Source organism: Suncus etruscus, chromosome 11, assembly GCF_024139225.1.
Source record: "Suncus etruscus isolate mSunEtr1 chromosome 11, mSunEtr1.pri.cur, whole genome shotgun sequence".
NCBI lineage: Eukaryota > Metazoa > Chordata > Mammalia > Eulipotyphla > Soricidae > Suncus > Suncus etruscus.
The window spans coordinates 40,812,266-40,836,247 of record NC_064858.1 but is presented as its reverse complement, the minus strand read 5'-3'; the positions used below and the strand labels follow the sequence as shown (position 1 = coordinate 40,836,247).

The 23,982-nt window shown below is 40.9% G+C and overlaps 1 protein-coding gene across 1 annotated transcript in view; it reads left to right on the top strand.

The window, feature by feature from the left end:
• Nucleotides 1-23,982, top strand: part of RFX4 (regulatory factor X4) — a 178,487-nt gene that overhangs the window by 90,003 nt on the left and 64,502 nt on the right. The window contains exons 7-8 of the mRNA XM_049783113.1: nucleotides 56-133; nucleotides 13,600-13,763. Of these exons, the coding sequence (XP_049639070.1) occupies nucleotides 56-133; nucleotides 13,600-13,763 (242 nt within the window). The remainder of the gene's footprint in view (nucleotides 1-55; nucleotides 134-13,599; nucleotides 13,764-23,982) is intronic.

The window sequence follows — 23,982 nt, the reverse complement described above, 5'->3', positions numbered from 1 at the left end:
AGCAGGAATCTGTGGTCATGGATGTCTTTGTTGTTGATCCCTCCCCACTCCACAGGTTTCCACCTTCATTATGATGTACAGAACACACTGTCAGCGGATCCTGGACACTGTAATAAGAGCCAACTTTGATGAGGTAGGTCAACTTGTATGAGGCTGGAGATACTTAGTACTGAACTGCTGTGCCCCTAGCACAGGTCAGGTAACAGGTCTTCTGGGAACCCTTCAATCTGCTCTAGGAAACAGGCGCCATTACAGCCCCATTGCTCAGGCCCAAGTGTGAGTAACACTGGGGCTGGCCTTTTCCTAGCTTCAGCTACTAAATCACCACCCAGCCCATAGGAAAGAAAATTGTGTCCAGGGCTCAGCACCGTTAGAATGGCAGGATGGATCTGTGAAATGAGAGAAGGGGCTTCATCCTCTTTTGCCTCTAATCTGCTCAGCTTTTGGTGCTTTGGGGGCTGGTTCCCTCCTTAGGTCTGGCCCATCCAGGCAGCATAGTTACCTTGGAACAATAACAATGCAACTGGTTATTTCACTCTTATCAAAAAATATTTCAGGGGCCAGAGCAGTGGCGCAGGTGGTAGGGTGTCTGATCCCCAGCATCTCATATGATCCCCCAAGCCAGGAGCAATTTCTGAGCACATAGCGAGGAGTAACCCCTGAGCATCACCGGCTGTGGCCTAAAAACAAAAACAAAACAAAAAATGTTTCAGCGAGAAAAAAGGAGGATGAAAGCACCCATTACAGAACTGTTTCAATACCACTTCACTGATGTAATATCATGTAAAAGAGCTTTCTAGAGGAGTGGTATAAAATCACATTTTTCAGGGGCCTAAGCAATAGTACACCAGGTAGGGTATTTGTCTTGCACATGGCTGATCCAAGTTTGATCCCTGGCATCCCATATGGTCTCCTTAGCCTGTCAGGAGTCAGTCCTTAGTGCAGAACCAGGAATAACCCCTGAGCATCACCAGATGTAGCCCCCAAACAAACGAACAAAAATTCACATTGTTTATCCCTATAGATAGAACTTTCTAGAGAAAAAAAACCTTGCAGGAAAGAACAACACCTCCCCCCTCCAAATACCTTGGACATAATATATTAGGATCCAATTTGGAAGTGACATAGGATCTCAGGGATCCGAGAGGGCCAGTAGGATTCAGTAGGAAAGATTCAGAGCCCACTCTGTGTTCCAAGGGTTTGGATTCTGTAGGAGGGGACATGCTCCAAGTGCTCATCTATCCTGCTCCTCCTGACCACCCTGGGTCTCCCACCACTGAACGTTCATTGGGGCCTTTGCTCTTAGTGGCATTAGAACTCTCCTGTGCCCAGGGCCAATGCATGGGGTCATGGGTTTGACTGTCTCCCAGCTCAAAAGGAGAGCAGTGTATTGGTAAGGAAACAGTAGTCTATATTCTCATAACATTTACCTCCTGGATTTTATTTTTTGGGGTTTTTTTGTTTTGGGGCCACACTTAGCATTACTCTGTACTTACTCTTGGCTCTGCCCTCAAGGGTTACTCCTAGTGGAGAGCCATAAAAGATACCAGGGATCAAACTCAGGTTGGCTACATGCAAGGCAAACAGAATGCCTACCTGCTGTACTATCTCTGGCCCTATTATGATTTTTAAAGAATGTTCAAAATTTCTTTGACAACCATTTCAGGTTTTATTTTACTAATTAAAACAATTTTATTTTAAGATACTGTGTTTTATAAAGTTATTCATAATTGAATTTCAGGGATAAACTGTTCTTTTTTGGGGGATGGGTCACACCCGGCAGCACTCAGGGGTTACTCCTGGCTCTACGCTCAGAAGTCACTCCTGGCAGGCTCAGGGGACCATTTGGGATGCCAGGATTCGAACCATCAACCTTCTACATGTAAGGCAAACGCCTTACCTTCATGCTATCTCTTCGGCCCTGATAAACTGTTCTAACACCTATCACACCACCATTGTCTTCTTTCCTCACCAATGTCTCCTTATCTCCTTAATAAGCACATTTTCAAGCTCAGTTGTTATAGTTTGGATCTAATGTATTAAGTTTCATTGGCTCTGTGGTTGAGAGGGAAAAGTTGCTTTCTCAAACTATGGTTTGGAAAATGGTTTTACATTTTAAAAAATTGGGACCAAGAATGATCTGTGATTAGTCAAGACAACACAAGTTTCTATAGAAAGTAGCTCACCTTACAAATGAGACTTAAAACATTAGAAATTTATGTCTTACTCATACCTTAACCCAATGTAGATGTTCTTGTATGGAAAATTGGTTTCTGGACCGAGGCACCAGGTTTCTTCTGCCTTGCAGCCACCCTCTGCCCTACAAACCTGACATCCTCTTTGTTTGGCTGATTAATGCCCTACTCAATATCTTCAGATCAGAAATAAGACACATCACTTACCCTGTAATGGGTTGACAAGAGCTTCATGATCATTGGAATGGCTTCATGGCCCTGCCTTGATGCAGAGGAAGCTGGAAAGTGGATTTTTACAGGACAGGGGTTCACCATAGAAGCTGCTCAGCTTTCAAGTGAATAGTAGTCCTTCTCTGCCACAGTATTTATAGCAAAACTAGTGATAGGCTTCTCTTGTATCTTCTATTTGTATCTTGTATTCATCTAAACATGCTCTTCACCTTTCTTAGTGTATTCACAAAGAAATGCTTCCTGGGTATGTAATGGTGTCTTTCAGTGCTGTTGAACTTGGACATGAAGAGAAAAGTTAGACACTATGCCCAGGCAGTAAGAGGAGGGCTCCTAAGCCAGTAGACTGTTTCTGGAAGTCCAGTGTAAAGTACTTCTGTGACAGGCAGAGTGCTTCTAGGGTAAAGGTACCAGTTAGGAAGCCCCAAATTTTGACCCAACACTTGCTTTCTATAGGAAAAGCTTCCCTCCCTTATTCTAGAAGTAATGGCAGAAGTAATGGCCTAATGAGTCTAAGTCTAGGACAACTGGAAGATGAGACATGCCTGGTCTTTATAAAAGGTCTTACAAATGCTATTTCTTATCAGATAAATTTAACCAATGAATTAAGACAGGCTACAGAGTTGGTTAGAGCTAATCTAATCCAAAATTCTTCCCACCTTCCTGGCAAAGTTATTTGGTTATTTGGTTTTAAGATGCTTTCTTTTTTTTAATATTTTATTTAAACACCTTGATTATAAACATGATTGTGGTTGGGTTTCTGTCATGTAAAGAACACTCCCCCCCATCACCAGTGCAACATTCCAAATGTCCCAATTCTCCCTCCTCCCCACCCCACCCCTACCTGTACTCTACACAGGCTTTCTATTTCCCTCAAACATTCTCATTGTTAGGATAGTTCTCAGTGTAGTTATTTCTCTAAGCTCATCACTCTTTGTGGTGAGCTTCATGAGGTGAGCTGGAACTTCCAGCTTAAGATGCTTTCTTATGACATTGCTTAACTCTAACACCCCAAAAAAGAGTACAGGGTATGTAGGGAAGTAGTTTTTGATATTTTGCCTCTCAGGGTCTGGCTCTTTCCCACAGTTGAGAAAAGACACCATGATAGATGGTGAGTGCCTGCTACACTTTCACTTTGTAGCCTGATTAGGTCTTTAGGATCTTAAGGTTACAACTTTTGCTTCTATTACATCTTGCTCATTTGCTGGTTTGTTGTTTGTTTTCTGGCATCATAATAAAATATTTTGTGGGTAGGTTCTGGCCTGGGCAGGTTCTCAGTAAACAGCTGTTAGGTGAGTGGATGGTAAGCTAACTACATGAATGAGTAGTTGGGTGGATGAATGGATATGTGGGTGAATGTAACAGTATCATACTTGAGGCATGATCAGGCAAGTCTAGTATGTACAAGCCTGTCTGAGGGGGGCTTGGAACAAAGCATCTTCCAGATTACATTGCACAAAGAACTGTAAAGACAGATAGTAAGAGTCCCAAAGCTACCACTTAGTAGTCTACAACCTCTTTGAGCATAGTATATTTTTCCTATGAAATATAATAATTATATATAGCTCATAAAATCATGATGACCAGTAGATACTGTGTATGAAAAATGTCTGATTTTGAATTTTAGGATAATAAATGATATGTGGGTGGGTTGTTTTGTTGAGATCTTTTCAACACTGTGGCAATTAATTGTCCTGATTGAAAGTCATCAATATGCTTCTATGAAGGTGCCAATACACTAGAAATGACCTGAATATAAGAAATAAATAGTGGCTAGAGTGATAGCAGGTAAAGCTTTTGCCTTGCATGCAACTGACCTGGGTTTGACCCCTAGCATCACACATGGTCCCCTGAGCCTGCCAGGAGGTATTTCTAAGCACAGAGCCAGGAGTAACACCTGGGCAAGGTGTGGTCCCAAACCAAAAATAAATAAATAAATAGAAAAGTTATATTGATATTCTTCTTCTTTCATACTTTTTAAAATTTAAAGAAAATGCATCACATAGTTGACATAACTGATCATAATACATGTTTTAGGAAGACCAAAAGCAACATTATTTTAAATATATAAAATTGAAAGAAAATTTATATTCTTTTTTTTTTTTTTTTGGTTTTTGGGCCACACCCGGTAATGCTCAGGGGTTACTCCTGGCTATGTGCTCAGAAGTTGCTCCTGGCTTGGGGGACCATATGGGACACCAGGGGATCGAACCGCGGTCCGTCCAAGGCTAGCGCAGGCAAGGCAGGCACCTTACTTTTAGCACCACCGCCCGGCCCCGAAAATTTATATTCTTTTTTTTTTTTTTTTTTTTTTTTTTTATAAATTTTTTACTTTTTATTTTTGTCCAAGTTTTTCACAGTTGTATTTCTGTAACACAGGGACAGCCATTCCTACCACCAGTGTTGACCTCCCTTCACCATAGTTTCCAGTATGCATTCTGTACCTCCATTATTGCCACCTAGACTGCTAGCATAACAGGTTCATTTTTTGTGTACCTTGTTATAGTTTGGGTCTCTTGATCCTACTGTCTTTGACATTGGTTTGGATATTTAGGGCTGACTATTTTTAATTCCACTCTATGCACCTGGGACTATTTGACCCCTGGGTCCCATCCACTTTTTTTTCTTTTCTCAGTTTGTAGGGAGACACATAAATGTGAGGCATAACCAGATGATTCAGGTTCTATGGTTCTTTAAAAAATAAATAAAAAGGCTGGGACCCTATCAAGAAGCTATAAATATAAATAAATTTAAAAAAAATAAAATAAAAAATAAAAATGGAGGAGTAGATGTGGCAAGTGTTTTCTTGTTTTTGATTTTTGTTTTCCTTTGCATATGTACAGTAAACAGTGAAAAAATTTTTCTTGACCTAAAAGATACAGGGTGTCTCCACCCTTGGAGCACGCTGTCACAAGACTGACTATAGGCTCTGAACATATTAACTGTCAAACCCCAAGGGCTTTCTTCATGGTCTCAGGAAAAGTTCTGTCATTTGCAGTTGTCAGAGTCATTCTAAACTCAATATGTTTTTATCTAGTGGCTTCAGAGATGTATAAAAAAAATCAATGTTTTATATAATATAAAATCACTGTAATAGATCTACATATGAAGTCCACAGGCATTAAAAGGAACATTTAGGGCTACACAGATCCACTTCCATCACATTTCTTTCTCTTTTTTTTTTTTAATTTTTTTTTTATTTAAACACCTTGATTACATACATGATTGTGTTTGGGTTTCAGTCATAAAAGGAACACCACCCATCACCAGTGCAACATTCCCATCACCCAAGTCCCAAATCTCCCTCCTCCCCCCCCAACCCCCGCCTGTACCCTAAACAGGCTCTACATTTCCCTCATACATTCTCAATATTAGGACAGTTCAAAATGTAGTTATTTCTCTAACTAAACTCATCACTCTTTGTGGTGAGCTTCCTGAGGTGAGCTGGAACTTCCAGCTCTTTTCTCTTTTGTGTCTGAAAATTATTATTACAAGGGTGTCTTTCATTTTTCTTAAAACCCATAGATGAGTGAGACCATTCTGCGTTTTTCTCTCTCTCTCTGACTTATTTCACTCAGCATAATAGATTCCATGTACATCCATGTATAGGAAAATTTCATGACTTCATCTCTCCTGACAGCTGCATAATATTCCATTGTGTATATGTACCACAGTTTCTTTAGCCATTCGTCTGTTGAAGGGCATCTTGGTTGTTTCCAGAGTCTTGCTATGGTAAATAGAGCTGCAATGAATATAGGTGTAAGGAAGGGGTTTTTGTATTGTATTTTTGTGTTCCTAGGGTATATTCCTAGGAGTGGTATAGCTGGATCGTATGGGAGCTCGATTTCCAGTTTTTGGAGGAATCTCCATATCGCTTTCCATAAAGGTTGAACTAGACAGCATTCCCACCAGCAGTGGATAAGAGTTCCTTTCTCTCCACATCCCCGCCAACACTGTTTATTCTCATTCTTTGTGATGTGTGCCATTCTCTGGGGTGTGAGGTGGTATCTCATTGTTGTTTTGATTTGCATCTCCCTGATGATTAGTGATGTGGAACATTTTTTCATGTGTCTTTTGGCCATGCGTATTTCTTCTTTGTCAAAGTGTCTGTTCATTTCTTCTCCCCATTTTTTGATGGGGTTAGATGTTTTTTTCTTGTAAAGTTCTGTCAGTGCCTTGTATATTTTGGAGATTAGCCCCTTATCTGATGGGTATTGGGTGAATAGTTTCTCCCACTCAGTGGGTGGCTCTTGTATCCTGGGCACTATTTCCTTTGAGGTGCAGAAGCTTCTCAGCTTAATATATTCCCATCTGTTAATCTCTGCTTTCACTTGCTTAGAGAGTGCAGTTTCCTCCTTGAAGATGCCTGTAATGTCCTGTAGTGTTTTGCCTATGTGCTGTTCTATATATCTTATGGTATTGGGGCTGATATCGAGGTCTTTAATCCATTTGGATTTTACCTTTGTACATGATGTTAGCTGGGGGTCTAAGTTTAATTTTTTGCAAGTGGCTATCCAATTGTGCCAACACCACTTGTTGAAGAGGCTTTCCCTGCTCCATTTAGGATTTCCTGCTCCTTTATCAAAAATTAGGTGGTTGTATCTCTGGGGAACATTTTCTGAGTATTCAAGCCTATTCCACTGATCTGAGGACCTATCCTTATTCCAATACCATGCTGTTTTGATAATTGTTGCTTTGTAGTACAGTTTAAAGTTGGGAAAAGTAATTCCTCCCATATTCTTTTTCCCAATGATTGCTTTAGCTATTCGAGGGTGTTTATTGTTCCAAATGAATTTCAAAAGTGTCTGATCCACTTCTTTGAAGAATGTCATGGGTATCTTTAGAGGGATGGCATTAAATCTGTATAATGCCTTGGGGAGTATTGACATTTTGATGATGTTAATCCTGCCAATCCATGAGCAGGGTATGTGTTTCCATTTCCGTGTGTCCTCTCTTATTTCTTGGAGCAAAGTTTTATAGTTTTCTTTGTATAGGTCCTTCACATATTTAGTCAAGTTGATTCCAAGATATTTGAGTTTGTGTGGTACTATTGTGAATGGGGTTGTTTTCTTAATGTCCATTTCATCCTTATTACTATTGGTATATAGAAAGGCCATTGATTTTTGTGTGTTAATTTTGTAGCCTGCCACCTTGCTATATGAGTCTATTGTTTCTAGAAGCTTTTTGATAGAGTCTTTAGGGTTTTCTAAGTAGAGTATCATGTCATCTGCAAACAGTGAGAGCTTGACTTCTTCCTTTCCTATCTGGATTCCCTTGATATCCTTTTCTTGCCTAATCGCTATAGCAAGTACTTCCAGTGCTATGTTGAATAGGAGTGGTGAGAGAGGACAGCCTTGTCTTGTGCCAGAATTTAGAGGGAAGGCTTTCAGTTTTTCTCCATTGAGGATAATATTTGCCACTGGCTTGTGGTAGATGGCCTTCACTATATTGAGAAAGGTTCCCTCCATTCCCATCTTGCTGAGAGTTTTGATCAAGAATGGGTGTTGGACCTTATCAAATGCTTTCTCTGCATCTATTGATATGATCATGTGGTTTTTATTTTTCTTGTTATTGATGTTGTGTATTATGTTGATAGATTTACGGATGTTAAACCAGCCTTGCATTCCTGGGATGAAACCTACTTGATCGTAGTGGATGATCTTCTTAACGAGGCATTGAATCCTATTTGCCAGGATTTTGTTGAGGATCTTTGCATCTGCATTCATCAGTGATATTGGTCTGTAATTTTCTTTTTTGGTAGCGTCTCTGGTTTAGGTATCAAGGTGATGTTGGCTTCATAAAAGCTATTTGGAAGTGTTTCTGTTTGTTCAATTTCATGAAAGAGTCTTGCCAAGATTGGCAGTAGTTCCTCTTGGAAAGTTTGATAGAATTCATTAGTGAATCCATCTGGACCTGGGCTTTTGTTTTTCGGCAGACATTTGATTACTGTTTTAATTTCATCAATGGTGATGGGGGTGTTTAGATATGCTACATCTTCTTCCTTCAACCGTGGAAGATTATAAGAGTCCAAGAATTTATCCATTTCTTCCAGGTTCTCATTTTTAGTGGCGTAGAGTTTTTCAAAGTAGTTTCTGATTACCCTTTGAATCTCTGTCATATCAGTAGTGATCTCTCCTTTTTCATTCCTGATACGAGTTATCAAGTTTCTCTCTCTCTCTTTCTTTGTTAGGTTTGCCAGTGGTCTATCAATCTTGTTTATTTTTTCAAAGAACCAACTTCTGCTTTCGTTGATCTTTCGGATTGTTTTTTGAGTTTCCACTTCGTTGATTTCTGCTCTCAGCTTTGTTATTTCCTTCTGTCTTCCTATTCTTGGGTCCTTTTGTTGAGCATTTTCTAGTTCTATTAGCTGTGTCATTAAGCTACTCAGGTAAGCTCCTTCTTCCTTCCTGATGTGTGCTTGCAAAGCTATAAATTTTCCTCTCAGTACTGCTTTTGCTGTGTCCCATAAGTTCTGAGAGTTTGTGTCTTTATTGTCATTTGTTTCCAGGAACCTTTTGATTTCCTCCTTGATTTCATCTCGGACCCACTGGTTATTGAGCATGAGGCTGTTTAACTTCCAGGTGTTAAAGTGTTTCTTCTGAGTCCCTTTGGAGTTCACAAATAATTTCAGAGCCTTGTGGTCAGCGAAGGTAGTCTGCAAAATTTCTATCCTCTTGATCTTATGGAGGTATGTTTTATGTGCCAGCATGTAGTCTATCCTGGAGAATGTCCCATGTACATTGGAGAAGAATGTGTATCCAGGTTTCTGGGGATGGAGTGTCCTATATATATCCACTAGGCCTCTTTCTTCCATTTCTCTCCTCAGGTCTAGTATATTCTTGTTGGGTTTCAGTCTGGTTGACCTGTCCAGTGTTGACAAAGCCGTGTTAAGGTCCCCCACAATTATTGTGTTGTTGTTGATATTATTTTTCAGATTTGTTAACAGTTGTATTAAATATTTTGCTGGCCCCTCATTCGGTGCATATATGTTTAGGAGAGTGAATTCTTCCTGCTCTACGTACCCCTTGATTAATATAAAATGTCCGTCTTTGTCCCTTACAACCTTCCTGAGTATAAAGTTTGCATTATCTGATATTAGTATGGCCACTCCAGCTTTTTTATGGGTGTTGTTTGCTTGGATAACTTTTCTCCAGCCTTTTATTTTGAGTCTATGTTTGTTCTGACTATTCAGGTGCGTTTCTTGTAGGCAGCAGAAGGTTGGATTGAGTTTTTTGATCCATTTAGCCACTCTGTGTCTCTTAACTGGTGCATTTAGTCCATTGACGTTGAGAGAAAGAATTGTCCTGGGATTTAACGCCATCTTTATTTCAAAATTTGGTGTGTCTTTTGGGTAGTCTTGTCTTAGATTAGGTCTTTCAGTTTTTCACTTAAGACTGGTTTTGTGTCTGTGAAGTTTCTGAGCTGTTTTTTGTCTGTGAAACCATGTATTCTTCCATCAAACCGGAAAGTGAGTTTTGGTGGGTATAGTATTCTGGGTGAAGCATTCATTTCATTCAGTCTTGTCACAATATCCCACCACTGCTTTCTGGCATTGAGTGTTTCTGGTGACAGGTCTGCTGTAAATCTCAGGGAAGCTTGCTTGAACATGATTTCCCCTTTTGATCTTGCTGTTTTCAGAATTCTGTCTCTATCTGTGGGATTTGTCATTGTGACTAGGATGTGTCTTGGGGTGGTTTTTCTGGGGTCTCTTTTGGTTGGTACTCTTCGGGCATGCAGGATTTGATCACATATATTCTTTAGCTCTGGAAGTTTCTCTTTAATGATGTTCTTGACCATTGATTCTTCCTGGAAATTTTCTTCCTGGGTCTCTGGGACTCCAATGATTCTTAAGTTGTTTCTGTTGATCTTATCATAGACTTCTATTTTCGTCTGTTCCCATTCTTTGACTAATTTTTCCATTGTCTGCTCATTTGCTTTAAGTTTTTTGTCCAATCTCTCCTGCTGTATGGAATTGTTATGTATCTCATCTTCCACAGCACCAAGTCTATTCTCAGCTTCTGATACCCTGTCCCAGAGCTTATCCATTTTGTCATTCACTTCGTTTACTGACTTTTTCAGTCCTGTTAGTTGACATGTTATTTCAGTTTGGAGTTTTGTCATTTCTGCCTTCATATTTTCTTGGTTCTTATTAGTGTTCTGTTCAACTCGATCCATGGTTTCTTGGAGTCTGTTGAGCACCTTCCATATTGCTAGTCTAAAGTCCTTATCTGAGAGGTTGATTAGTTGTTCAGTCATTATCTGGTCCTCAGAATTGTCATCTTCATTCTCTATGTCTGATGCTGGCCTGCGTTGTTTCCCCATTGTCACACTTGTATTGTGGGTTTTTCTACGTGTTGTAGTGGTATTCATTGTCTATATGATGTAGGCAGCACACTCCTCTGGCTCCTCCCTTTCTGGATGGGCTGACTTGCCTCTAAAGGAGGGGAGTCCTCAGTGGATGAAGCCTCACACTGGGTCAAATCTTAGGCCCGAGCATGCAACAGAGAAGACAGTCCAGAGAGAAATGTTTGCTTCTGTGATATAGCGCCGTTCTTAGTGTGATTTTTCCTTCTTGTTGCAATGGAGTTCTTTCCTTAGAAAGAGTGCACGGCCGCGTAGCGAAGCGGAGAGGCCGTGCTCCTCTGAGCCTCTTTTTGCCCCACTCGCAAGAGTTTCACGCAAGAGGACAGTAGACAGACATAGACAGGTCACACTCACAGTCTTTCACAGCTGAGCCCCACTGGGCCGGTGTACTTTCGTGGATTTTCCCCGCCTGGTGTCACACACAGGGAGCCAGCTTTTGCAAAGGTTAGCCGGTTTTTATGCTCTGAAGTCCCTCCCTCGAAAATTTATATTCTTAAGGAAAAAAAATCTCCTAGAAGGTGAGGGAGCCAGGGTTGAGAGGAAAAGGAAGTCAGTTTTCCCAGAAGCTTACTTTACATGATCATTTTCAGTCATTTCACTGATGAAATGGAGTGATGAATGCTCCCTTCTGTTGAATGCTAGGTTTCCATTTGTTAAATGTCTCCATGATGCCAGGCATTTTACATATGTCACTGCATTCTACAAATAGCTTTAACAGTATTAACTCCATTGCCTAGAAAGCTAGTAAAACTCATATATTTAGTCCTCAGCTCCAAATTCTATTTGCATACCCCTTAACATGGTCAAACAAGAGCTGCAATTTTCTGCCTCAACTCTAGTTTACCCAAGTCTGCTGACTGTTCATTCTACTGCTAAAGCCACAAACCTCAACTCTTATCTCTCTCATCCTTAATGATCCACTAGGAGGCCACAGTTGACTCTTATCTCCTAATACAAACTTCTCTGTCTACCTTGAGATTGTAAGTCTTCTTGTCAAACCATTTTCCTTCCTTCTCCTTCTCACTCCAGGATCCAGGGCCATTGGGTATGAAATGGCCTTAATCACAGAGAGAGTTAAAGGAGACCAAAACTCAGCAACACACCTCTGCAGAAACTCCCTGGTAGAACGAATGATCAGATGCTTGTGCCCTTGTAAGGCTTCAGACAGGCAGGGAGAAGTCTACTAAAGACACCAAGTTTCCCACAGATTTGTTTAACCCACACATCCATGGTTCTTTTCCAAAATTTCTTCTAGAAATTGACTGCTCTTTTTTTTTTTTAATGTAGCAATGCAAATAAGGAGAGCTCAGAAAAACAAATGAACACAGAATCTGTCAGATAGCAGGAATCAAAGAGGCAGAGCTGGTCTCTAAAGATGTTTTCTTAAGCATTGGAAGGACAGGCAGGGAGGAAGGCGCAGGGTATAGCCCGAGGCTGGTGTCCCACAGATTCCAGGATTGGGGAGGGGCAGTAAAGGGTCTTTAGAGAGGGCAAATCCCTTGTTCAATAGCCAGAATCATCACCAGGCATAACCAATATCAGCCACCAGGTGTCCCAGTGACAGAACAAGTGTGGGTGAGCAGAGCCATAGTGGGGATCCTGGCAGAGTGATACCCCAAGAGTCAGGCCAAGGAGCCCCAACCACTGAAGGCAAGGCCCTGACTTCTTTGTCCTGGAGTGGTAGCACAGCAATGCACTCTAATTCTACATCCAACCCTATCAGCTCCACCATAAATACCTTTTAGGGATCTTTACCCAAACTTCTGCAGTGAAGATGACTTTTATTGTCATTTCAAAGGTAAAAAAACATAAATCAAGGGTTGGATAGACAGAAGATAGACAGAGGTTTCATCCACAGCACTACATAAGATCCTCTGAGTCCTGACAGGAGTAAGTCCTGAACAGAGTGGAGCTCTAAACCCAACATCATTCCGAAATTGAAAGTTACTGTGCTCTACCTGGTCATGGATCCAGAACTTAAACTCTGGGATGTAGCCTTCACATGTCTGGATTTTCTTAGCTTGGATGAAATAGAGTAGCAGGCAGTGAGGCAAGGGCTCTGAACTGGGAGAAGCAGAGCCAATGTGGGAAGAACAGTGTTCTGACTCCAGCTTCTCCTTCCCCAGACATCTAACTAGATGTCTCCCTCCCTCCCTCTTCCCTCCTTCCTCTTCCCTCCCTCCCTCTTCCCTCCCTCCTCCCTCCCTCACTCCCTCCCTCCTTCCTTTCCTTCCCTCCCTCCCTTCCTTCCTTCCTCCCTCCCTTTACTCCCTCCCTCCCTCCCTTCCTTCCTTCCTTCCTTCCTTCCTTCCTTCCTTCCTTCCTTCCTTCCTTCCTTCCTTCCTTCCTCCCTCCCTCCCTCCCTCCCTTCCTTCCTCCCTCCCTCCCGCCCTCCCTCCCTCCCTCCCTCCCTTCCTTCCTTCCTTCCTTCCTTCCTTCCTTCCTTCCTTCCTTCCTTCCTTCCTTCCTTCCTAGAGCCCCACACTCCCTTCAGGAGCACAGGTGTATAGTGAGACCCTCATGCTGAGCTTTTTGAAGTCTCCCTCACATCCCCTCACATCCCCCAGCCCCTGATCAGGTGAGGGGCATGTGGATTCTTATGCCCTTTTTCCTTAGGACACAGGCTGCTATTCCCTAAGCCTTCCACAGTGGGGCCAGGGAGACCACGCAGAGATTGGGGTCAGGAGAACTCAGCAGTGGGGGTAAGAACATAGAGAGGATGATGTTCTGGGCAGGAGTGGCCTTGGCAGAATCCTGGGTGGTGGAGAGGCCCCTGGTAACTCCTGGCTTTTGTCCCCTTGGGATCCCACAGGTTCAGAGTTTTCTCCTGCACTTTTGGCAAGGGATGCCACCCCACATGCTCCCGGTGCTCGGCTCCTCCACTGTGGTCAACATCGTCGGCGTGTGCGACTCCATCCTTTACAAAGCTATCTCGGGGGTGCTGATGCCCACCGTGCTGCAGGCGCTGCCCGACAGGTAGGCACCACATCCCCCCAGCTCCGGCTACTCCTGAACCCCTGCCTAATTCTAGCTAACTCCCTAGGAACAGTTGTGCTCAGCCCCAGGGCCTATTCCAGGCAGCCCTCCAGATGGGCTCTGGGCACTCAATGGTGAAAATGCCTTCACTGACTGTAGCGCATTTGGTGGATGACTCAAACTCCAAAAGGCCTGACAGGGTATATGTATGTTAAAAAGTCTCCCCCACCCAGGGCATCGTGTCATCCATATGAGTGCGCCCATGGTACCCTGCACTCCAGCCTGCAGAAATACACCATTTTGTCCCTGACGTGAAAAGAGTGAGCCTGGGGCTTGTGTGTGGAAGACCCTGCACCTTGGTCACCCCCCCCCCCAATGCACATCCTCCATATGTTCTGCATCTTTCCCCTGCCTGAAGCACCCTCTCTTCCTCGGGATGGTTCTCTGGGCACAGGACATGAAAGCATGCTCCTCTTAGCTGACACAATTCTCTGACTGGTTGGGATGTGCTGGGCCTCATGGTGTTCCTCCAAGCTTCCCAGATTTGCCCCTTGGCAAGAAATGGTCAAATCTATGAGCTATATGTCTCTGTGACACCAGCTTGGGGTACCCATGATTGGCCTTGAGTGCCTTTCCCATGCCTTCCTGGGGCTGCAGAAAATAGCAGACTGGAGGGCTACTTAGGGGCTGAGAGAGGGTAAAGCCATGGTGTGTGTGTGGGAGGGGGAATGGGTTTCCTTCCCAGCTTCTCACAGGTGTACATCAGTCCATGTATCTGATGTTTCTCTGTTAAATAGGGGCTGGTTTGTGGGTTCACATTAGCTATTTTTTTAAGTTTCATGTTAGACACCATGGTTTTACAATACTGATGATGATGATGATGATAGGTTTTCTTGCATAACATATTTCAATACTGCACCTGCACCAGTGTCTGCTTCCCTCCACCATTTTCCCAGGAAGGGGCCTGCCCCCCCCCAACACCACAGCGATCATACTGAAGACCAGTTCTCAGGCTCTATTTTCTTTGAATATATTCTTTGAATATTTGTTGTCTCTCCACTATGCTTCTTTAAAGATGCCCATCATATGAGAGGCCATTCAGTGTCTGTCCCTCTCCTTCTGACAAACTTCACTACGTATGATTCTCTCCACATTTATTTGAGTCATCACAAATGACACAATTTCCTCTTTTCTTATAGCCAAGTAACATTTGGTTGTATATATGTACCACAGTTTCTTTATCCAGGCACCTGTTCTTGGATATGGTTGTTTTTAGACCTTGGCTATTGTGACTAGTGCTGCAGTGAATGTAAGAGTGCAAATGTCTTTTCAGAATAAAGGTTTTGGGCCCTTGGGGTAGATGCTAAGAAGTGGAATTTCTAGGTCATATGAGAACTCATTTCCTAAGGGTTTTTTTAGGTATGTCCATATTGTTTTTCCCAAGGGCTAGATCAGGGTGGCGTGAGTGATGATATAACAGTCGGGTGCTTGCCAACCTGATTTTGATGCTCAGCAGTGCATATGGTGTCCCACCATGATGGACCCCTGAATGCAGAGCCAGGAGTTAGCCCTAAGCATAGCTGGGTGTGGCCCCCCAAATGAAACAAACAAAAAAGCTGAACCAGTTGACATTCCCACCAACAGCAAATAAGGGTCCATTCTCTCACCCCATCCCACATCATGAATTTTTTTACTATGTTAGAGATTGTCCATCTTTTCTTGAGTGACAAAACATTTCATAAACCATGATTGCTATTACCCAATGTTTATTATTACGTAGAAATTACTATTATCTCAATATTAAACCAATTTTGCATTCTACAATACATCTCACTTAGTCACAGTATAGCATTTTCTATCATCTGCTCTAGGATTTTGTTTGCTAATACTTTATTCACAATTTTTTCATCAAAAGTCATTTTTGCTTTCATTAGATTTGTAGACTCATTACATTTCCTTTGTAGCTGATTATTTCTGCTATACCTTTTTGTTTTGTTTTGTTTTGGGGCCACACCCAGTGATGCTGAGGGGTTACTGCTGGCTATGCACTCAGAAATCACTCCTGGCTTGGGGGGACTATATGGGGTGCCAGGAGGTTGAATCGTGGTCCATCCTAGGTCAGCCACATCCAAGGCATGTGCCTACTGCTGTGCCATCACTCTGGCCACATGCTATACCATTTTTTAACATGAAGTTAAGTTTTCTGCTATTTCTTTGTAAAAGGGCTACCTATATTATTTTTTAAGGAATAAGCTCTTGAGCATCATATGTATTACTGTTTTTATTTTTCTTTAATTTATCTTTAAGGAAAACCTTAATTTTTGCCTTATTGAGTCATCCCTTTTGTGTAGTTTTCTCTTGATTCATTTATTTAAAAATATATATGTACACTTGTTTGTTTTGGCACCATACCTGATTGTGCTTAGAGACTCTTGTTAGAAATCAAATCTGATTTGGTTTCTTGCAAGGCAGATACCTTACCTGCTGTACTATCATTCCTGCCCACTATTTTTCCCCCTTTTAGTTTTTGGTTTTCTGGGTAATACCTGGCAGTGCTTAAATGTTACTCCTGGCTCTGCACTCAGAAATTACTCCTGGCAGGGGCCAGAGAGATAGCATGGAGGTAAGGCATTTGCTTGCATGCAGAAGGATGGTGGTTTGAATCCTGGCATCCCATATGGTCCCCCGAACCTGCCAGGAGAGATTTCTGAGCATAGAGCCAGGAGTAACCCCTGAGTGATGCAGGGTGTGACCCAAAAACAGAGAGAGAGAGAGAGAGAGAGAGAGAGAGAGAGAGAGGAGAGAAAGAGAGAGAGAGAGAGAGAGAAAGAAAGAAAGAAAGAAAGAAAGAAAGAAAGAAAGAAAGAAAGAAAGAAAGAAAGAAAGAAAGAAAGAAAGAAAGAAAAGAAAGAAAGAAAGAAAGAAAGAAAGAAAGAAAGAAAGAAAGAAAGAAAGAAAGAAAGAAAGAAAGAAAGAAAGAAAGAAAGAAAGAAGAAAGAAAGAAAGAAAGAAAGAAAGAAAGAAAGAAAGAAAGAAAGAAAGAAAGAAAGAAAGAAAGAAAGAAAGAAGAAAGAAAGAGGAAAGAAAAGGAAGGAAAGAGAAAGAAAAAGAAATGAAGGAAGGAAGAAAGGAAAGGAAAGGAAGGAAGGAAGGAAGGAAGAAAGAAAGGAAGAAAGAAGGAAAGAGAGAGAAAGAGAAAGAAAAAGAGAGAAAGAGAAAGAGAGAAAGAGAGAGATAGAAAGAGAGAGAAAGAAAGGAGAGAGAAAGAAAAGAAAGAAAGAAAGAAAAAGAAAGAAAAAAGAAAGAAAGAGAAAAAGAAAGAAAAAGAAAGAAAGAAAGAAGGAAGGAAGGAAGGAAGGAAGGAAGGAAGGAAGGAAGGAAGGAAGGAAGGAAGGAAGGAAGGAAGGAAGGAAGGAAGAAAGGAAGGGGGTGGGGGAAGGGGGGAAGGGGGAAGGGGGAAGGGGAAGGGGGAAGGGAGGGAGGGAGGGAAGAAAGGAAGGGAGGGAGGGAAGGAAGGAAGGGGAGGGAAGGGAGGAAAGGAAGGGAAGGGAGGAAAGGAAGGAAAGGAAAGAAAGGAAAGAAAGAAAGAAAAAAGAAAGCAAGACGGAGAGATGGAGAGGAGAGAGACAGAGAGAAAGAAAAAGAAAAGGAAAGAAAAAAGAAATTACTCCTGGCAGGCTTGGTGAACTATAAGAATGCCTGGGATCAAACCTGGGCTGGCCATGTGCAAGGCAAATGCCCTACCTTCTGTGCTGTTACCAGGTTTGATTACTTCAGGCACTCTCCTAGAGGGAACTCAAAGAAGTTGTCAACATAACTGGACCCAAACTAGCTGTAGCAGGAGGGTGAAAAGGAAGGGTTATATATAATGGGGAAAGACTATATACAACATAGACAGACATTATGTACAATACTGATGGATATTGTAGACCAGGGGTCTCAAACTCAATTTACCTGGGGGCCGCAGGAGGCAAAGTCGGGGTGAGGCAGGGCCACATAAGTGATTTCGCTTACGGAATATTCACAATTAAAAATCGCATTAGTAAGGAAAAATCGCATTAAACATTTGCATACCCCGAATGGAACTGCTCGGGGTATGCGAATGTTTAATGCGAATTTTTTCTTACTAATGTGATTTTTATTGCGATTATTCGGTAAGCGAATAATCGCAAATACTGCGATATTTGAAGGCCGGCCGAGGGCCACAAAATGTTGTACAGAGGGCCGCCGGGGGCCGCGAGTTTGAGACCCCTGTTGTAGACATAGAAGCCACCACAAACACACACACACACACAACACACACACACATAGACAATGAAAGTCCATTCACAGGTTGCAGTTGAAAAACTGACGCTGGTGGAATAGGTCAAAGTGCTTAAAAAAAATATAAAGCGGGCAGATCAGATGGGCAAATCATCATTGGTGGGGATAAACTTTGTTGAAAAGAGCTTCTTGTGTTAGATTGTGCATAGAACATTCTTAAAATAATCATAATTTCTAAGTCTAGAATATTAAGTAGTATGGCAATGAGCACTATAATAAAAGAAGTCTACTCCATGAAGTATTGTTTAACAAGTCTTTAGCATCCAGGTTCCTTTTCTGAAAGTAAACTGACAACATGGACATTATGTATAATAGTAAACTAGCTTGAATTGAAAATAAACTACAAAAACATAATGAATGAGCATTGTAGCTAGAGTCTATGGCCTATTTCAATGTTATCTGTGGACATAAACATTAGATCTTATTATCAAGCATAATCACGGAAAATTAATGGATTGAGATATTTGTCAAGTTTTTATAATGAGCACTGTATTTGGAGTCTAATATAATACTATAATGCAAAACTAGGGCAACCAACCAATATCTCCAAGAACCACTGTGAACAAAAACATTATAGAGTGTACTTATAGACATATTAAAATTAAGACACTAAAACATTCTTATAGCGAACACTGTAATGGAAGTCCATGTCTTTCAAACACATTCTGCACCTGAGTTTGTGGATAAAAGCATTAGAACATTATTACAGGCATTTATAAAGAGCAGTTAATTGAATACCTGCTCAGTATAAATAGCTGTGTCCATTGATGCAGGTCTCTTTGAAGTATAAAAGAGAATATATGTTTTTGTCTTTCTCCTCTTCCATTCAAGGTTTTGGAGCCAGTGGTTGTTCGAGACAACTCCCATTGACTATTGTATTTCTTAGTGCAGTTATTCTAAATACCACATATACCATTCTGTATTTATCCTTTTTCTGGCTTACTTCATTTAACATATCTTCTAGTTCATCCATGTTGCTGTAAATTTCATGATTACATCATTCCTTATAGCTATGTAGTATTCCATTGTGTATACACACACACACACACACACACACACACACACACACCACGTCTTCATGATCCACTTCATGTCTGTTGTTGGACATCTAGGTTAACTCCATCTAGGTTAAGTCTTAGCTATTGTACTGAGTGCTGCAATGAATAGTGGTGTGTATACATACAAACTTTTGGATGAATGTTTTTCTGTCCTAGGGTTAGATACCCAAGAGAGGGATTTCTGGATCATATGGTGTAGCATGAAATAATTAAGGTACACCACAATATGGTAGCTCAATTTGGAGTTTACTGAGTTTACTGAGTTTACTGAGAACCCTCCATACTGTTTTCCATAAGAGTTGGACCAGGCATTTCCACCAGCCATGGATGAGAGTTCCTTTCTTACCACATCCCCACCAACAGAGACTGTTCCCAGCATATTTGATATATGCCATCCTCACTGGTGTAAAATGATATCTCATTGTTGTCTTGATTTGGATTTTCCTAATGATAAGTGATGATGAACATATTTTCATATGTCTGTTGGTCATGTGTTGGTCTGTTGGTCTTCTGCAGAGAAGTTTATGTTCAAAGAAAATCTTTATTTTTGGGGGGGGGAAGGGGCTGAACCACACCTAGCGGCGCTCAGGGCTTATTCCTAGCTCTGCTCTCAGAAATTGTTCCTGGCAGTCTTGGCAGGTGGGGGGAACCTTATGGGATGCCAGGGATCAAACCCAGGTTGGTCCCAGATCAATTGTATATAAGGCAAATGCCCTACCAATTGTGTTATCCCTCTAGCTCCTCAAGGAAATCTTTATCAAAATTTCTTACAGTGAAAAACATACACAAATCCAGTGTAATGTATACCTCATTCTGCCTTTCAGATTTGTTCTCAAAATCTCAATTAAAAGAAATAATACTAGCATAATTAAGAGCCACACGCAAAGCAAATGCCCTCCCTACCTGCTGTCCTACCACTCTAGTCCTTTTGTCAGTTCTTTATATCTTCATCTCTGTCAGATTTAAAGTAAATTTAGTTTCAACACTCACATAAACACTTGCTAACTAACCTATTTCACCTTATGTCTCCTATAACTTCTGTTTTTAAAAGCTGATGCTTGTTCAATGTGCATTGTAATATCTATGAAGTGTCATAACTTTACAAAGCCTCATATAATTTTTGTTTCTTGGCCAAAACCATAACTGTATGAAAATAGAGATCATAACTTCTGTTTTAAATGTGTTTTCATTTGTTCAAATACGTCTGCTTCTTTTATTTCCAACCTTTATAACTCACTTGTCTGCAGGACAATAGCATTTGTTTTATAACTCAGATACTTGTTTTTCCTCTTACTGGGTAAGCGTGTCCTTTCTATTTACAAGTACAGCAGAGCCTTTAATACATAATTCCATTTGTTTTGTTGTTTATGTTTTTATAACTTTTTGTTTGCTTATTAAATTTAAGCTTGCTTGATTTTCTAGTCCTTAGCATTTACCTTTTTTCTTTTTTTTTTTGTCTTTGCGTAACTCCTGGCTTGCTCAGGACTTTTGCTTGGCTCTGTGCTCAGAGATCGCTCCTAGTGGGCTCAGAGAACGAAATGAGATACCAGGATCAAACTCGGGTCAGCCTAGCAATAATATTAAACCCTACCTATTGTTCTATTGCTCCAGCCCTAATATTCATCATTTAAAAATGGTTCCTTCTAAAAATCTCTTTTCATTCCTATTTAATCCTAACACCACCACCAAACCCATTTGCCAGTGCTGGTAAATCACACTTGTATCTTCTGTCTTTGTTTTCTCTTTCCCAAAATTGCTTTTAAGTGGTACAATATGCCAAGTAGCCTTTTGAGTTAGACTTCATTCACTTAGCATAGTTCATGTTTGTTTAGATCAAGGATGGGTCCTTTCTATGTGCTTAGTGCTCCATTATGTGTATATGCCTTTTTGTTCTGCTCACCAACTGAAGCGCATTTGAGTTGTTTTTAGTCTGGGGCTATCATGCCCCATAGCATCATTCTTATACAGGTTTTGTATGGGAATACATACAAAATACCTTTGCTTGGATACCTAAAAGTGGGATTACTGAGTTAAAAACTCGCTGTAGGGACCGGGAAGGTGGCACTAGAGGTAAGGTGTCTGCCTTGCAAGCGCTAGCGTAGGACGGACCTTGGTTCTATCCCCCGTCGTCCCATATGGTCCCCCCAAGCCAGGAGTGATTTCTGAGCGCATAGCCAGGAGTAACCCCTGAGCATCAAATGGGTGTGGCCCCCCCAAAAAGAAACTGGCTGTAAGTTTCAGGTGATGAAAATCTGCCCAACTTCCCAGTTAAAAACTGAAAACCTTCCCAGTACTTCCCTGCAAACAATGCTGAAAGTTGCTGTCATACTGAGTCCTCAACACAACATGTGGCATAGTCAGGACTTGGGTGTTCTAGTCATTTGCTAAGTTGCATAACGACATTCATAGATTTAATTTATATTTTCAAATGGCAAATGAAGTGGTTATTTTTTTTTTAAGATTCTTGTTTTCCACCAATATCTGGATTTCTGAGGTGAAGGTATTTGTTTCTGGGGGAGCAGAATTCTATTTGGTGCATGCAGCAGTTCTCAGCCCAGTGACATTCCAGGTTGACCAGGACCACCCCCAGCAATGCTCAGGGACCACCAGGGTTACACCCAGTGGTGCTGAGGATGAAATTCAGGATTGGGCAATGCTGGCCATGTTCCCTACCACACTCTCTGGCCCCAAGTTGCTTGCTTTGTTACTGAGTTGTGAGAATTCTTTAAATACTCTGGGTAGACTTCTTTATTAGATGTATGTTTTGAAAATATTTCACAGTATTGGGCTTGATTTTTAATTTCTAAAACATATCATTTGAAAAATAGAGCTTTCAAGTTTTATTAACATCCAACTTATTTTATTTAGTGGGCTTTTCCTTGGTGCTCTAATAATTCTTTGCCAGGACAGATCACAACATATTCTCTCACGCTCCTTTCCAGAAATATAGATTTTATATTTTTCCCATTTTGTATTTTTTTAGAATGATTGATTGCCAAAATTTGTCTAAATACATCTTTTTTGGACTTGATTTATATTTATTCATTTTGAGTTTTCTGTATGCTACAAAGGTATAGAGATAAAAGTTTGGTTTTGCTTTTTTGCAGACCAAGGACCAAATGGTCTAGTACTATTTTCCAAAAAAAGACTAAACCATTTGCTATTGAACTGCTTTGATGGTTTTTGTCTACAAGTCTATTCTCTCTCTTTCTCCTCTTATGTTCTCCTTTCCCTATCACACACACTTCTAATTACTATAGCTTTATCCAAAGTCAAATTGAGTAGTGTGAGTTTTAAACTTTATTATTTCCAAAATAATTTATTTTTACATAGTAATTTTGTAAAACCATTAAAAATCCTGTGAAGATTGCATTGAATCTAGAAAAATAAATTTCAAAAATCATTGACATTTTTACAATACTATGTCTTCTATTCCTAGCTAGGCAGACTTATCTAGCCAGGTCCCCTTTAGTTTCTTTCATCAGACTTTTGAAGTTTTATACATATAAACTTTGTACATTGTTTTATGCTTTTTGGTGGTACTGTGTTTTGGGGTTTTTTTTTTGAAGTTTCAATTTATTATTAGTTTTAGAAACATGATTTATTTTAAAATACTGACCTTGTATCATGAAATTATTTTATAATCACTTATTTATTCTAGTAGCATCTTTGCTATTTTTGTTTTTGCTTTTTATTTTATAGTTTCTTCCTGTATTAGCCTGAAATCTTGGAATAGACACTTTAATTTCTTTGTTTACCATTTCCCCCTTCATTTCTTACTGTGCAGTTTTATAATACATGGTGTTGGCTCTAGATTTGTTCTAGATGCCCAAGAGTAGATTGAGTCCCATTCTATTCTGACTTTGCTGGGAATTTTTATCACGAAACATTTATGAATTTTGTCAATTTTTAATTGAGAGTACAGGCTTCTTTATCTGGTTTATGTCATAGATTATATTGCTTTTTTATACATTTTTGGGGGGGTGGGCCCACACCAGTTCAGTGCTCACTCTTGGCTCAGGGGTTCATATTATGATGCTGGGGATCAAACTGGGTTCTGCCAAGTGAAAAGCAAGCTCCTTACTTTCTGTTGTCTGTCTGTCTATCTAGCCCTTGACTTTTTTTGGTGTTTTTATTTTTATTTTTAATAATATCTTTATTACTTGATAACAAACATGTTTGTAGTTGGGTTTCAGTTATAAAAAAGAACACTCCCCGAAGGTTGCAGTGGTGAAAGGGTGGCCCTTGACTTTTAAACTTCAAGCTTGCCTTTCACTCCCAAGGTAAGTGTACTTAGCTGTGCCTTAGTTTTATACATACAAAGAAGGCTCAAAGGAGAACACCCAGGTAGGCTTCATGCTTTGCAATGGCAGGGCTGCGGCTCCTCCTCTAGAGAGAAATCTTATATGCATCCTCTCCTATTCAGTTTCCCCAACACATAGTCTTTATGGAAGAAGACAAGACCCCCTCCCCCCATTACCTGGTAAAGTCAGCAGAGATAGCTGAGATTTTTTCCACTGAGCTCACTATCTGCTTTCAGCTCACAGTCTTGGGAAATTGGCTGGAAAACTAGAACTCATGTTATTCTCCCTTGCCATGAGGATGAGCTTACTCCTCTAACTCATACATGAGTGGAAGGGACTGTTTCCAAGTCCTTCTGTCTTTAAGATGGCCTGTCTCTGGAAATTCCAGCTGAGGAGGTATTCAGGGGCTACATCCAGTGGTGCTTGGGGACCTTGTGGTGTTGGGATGCTATGTGATCCCTAAGCACAGAGATAGAAATAAGCTCTGAGGATAGCCATGTTTGCTCCTAAAACATATATAAATACACATACACA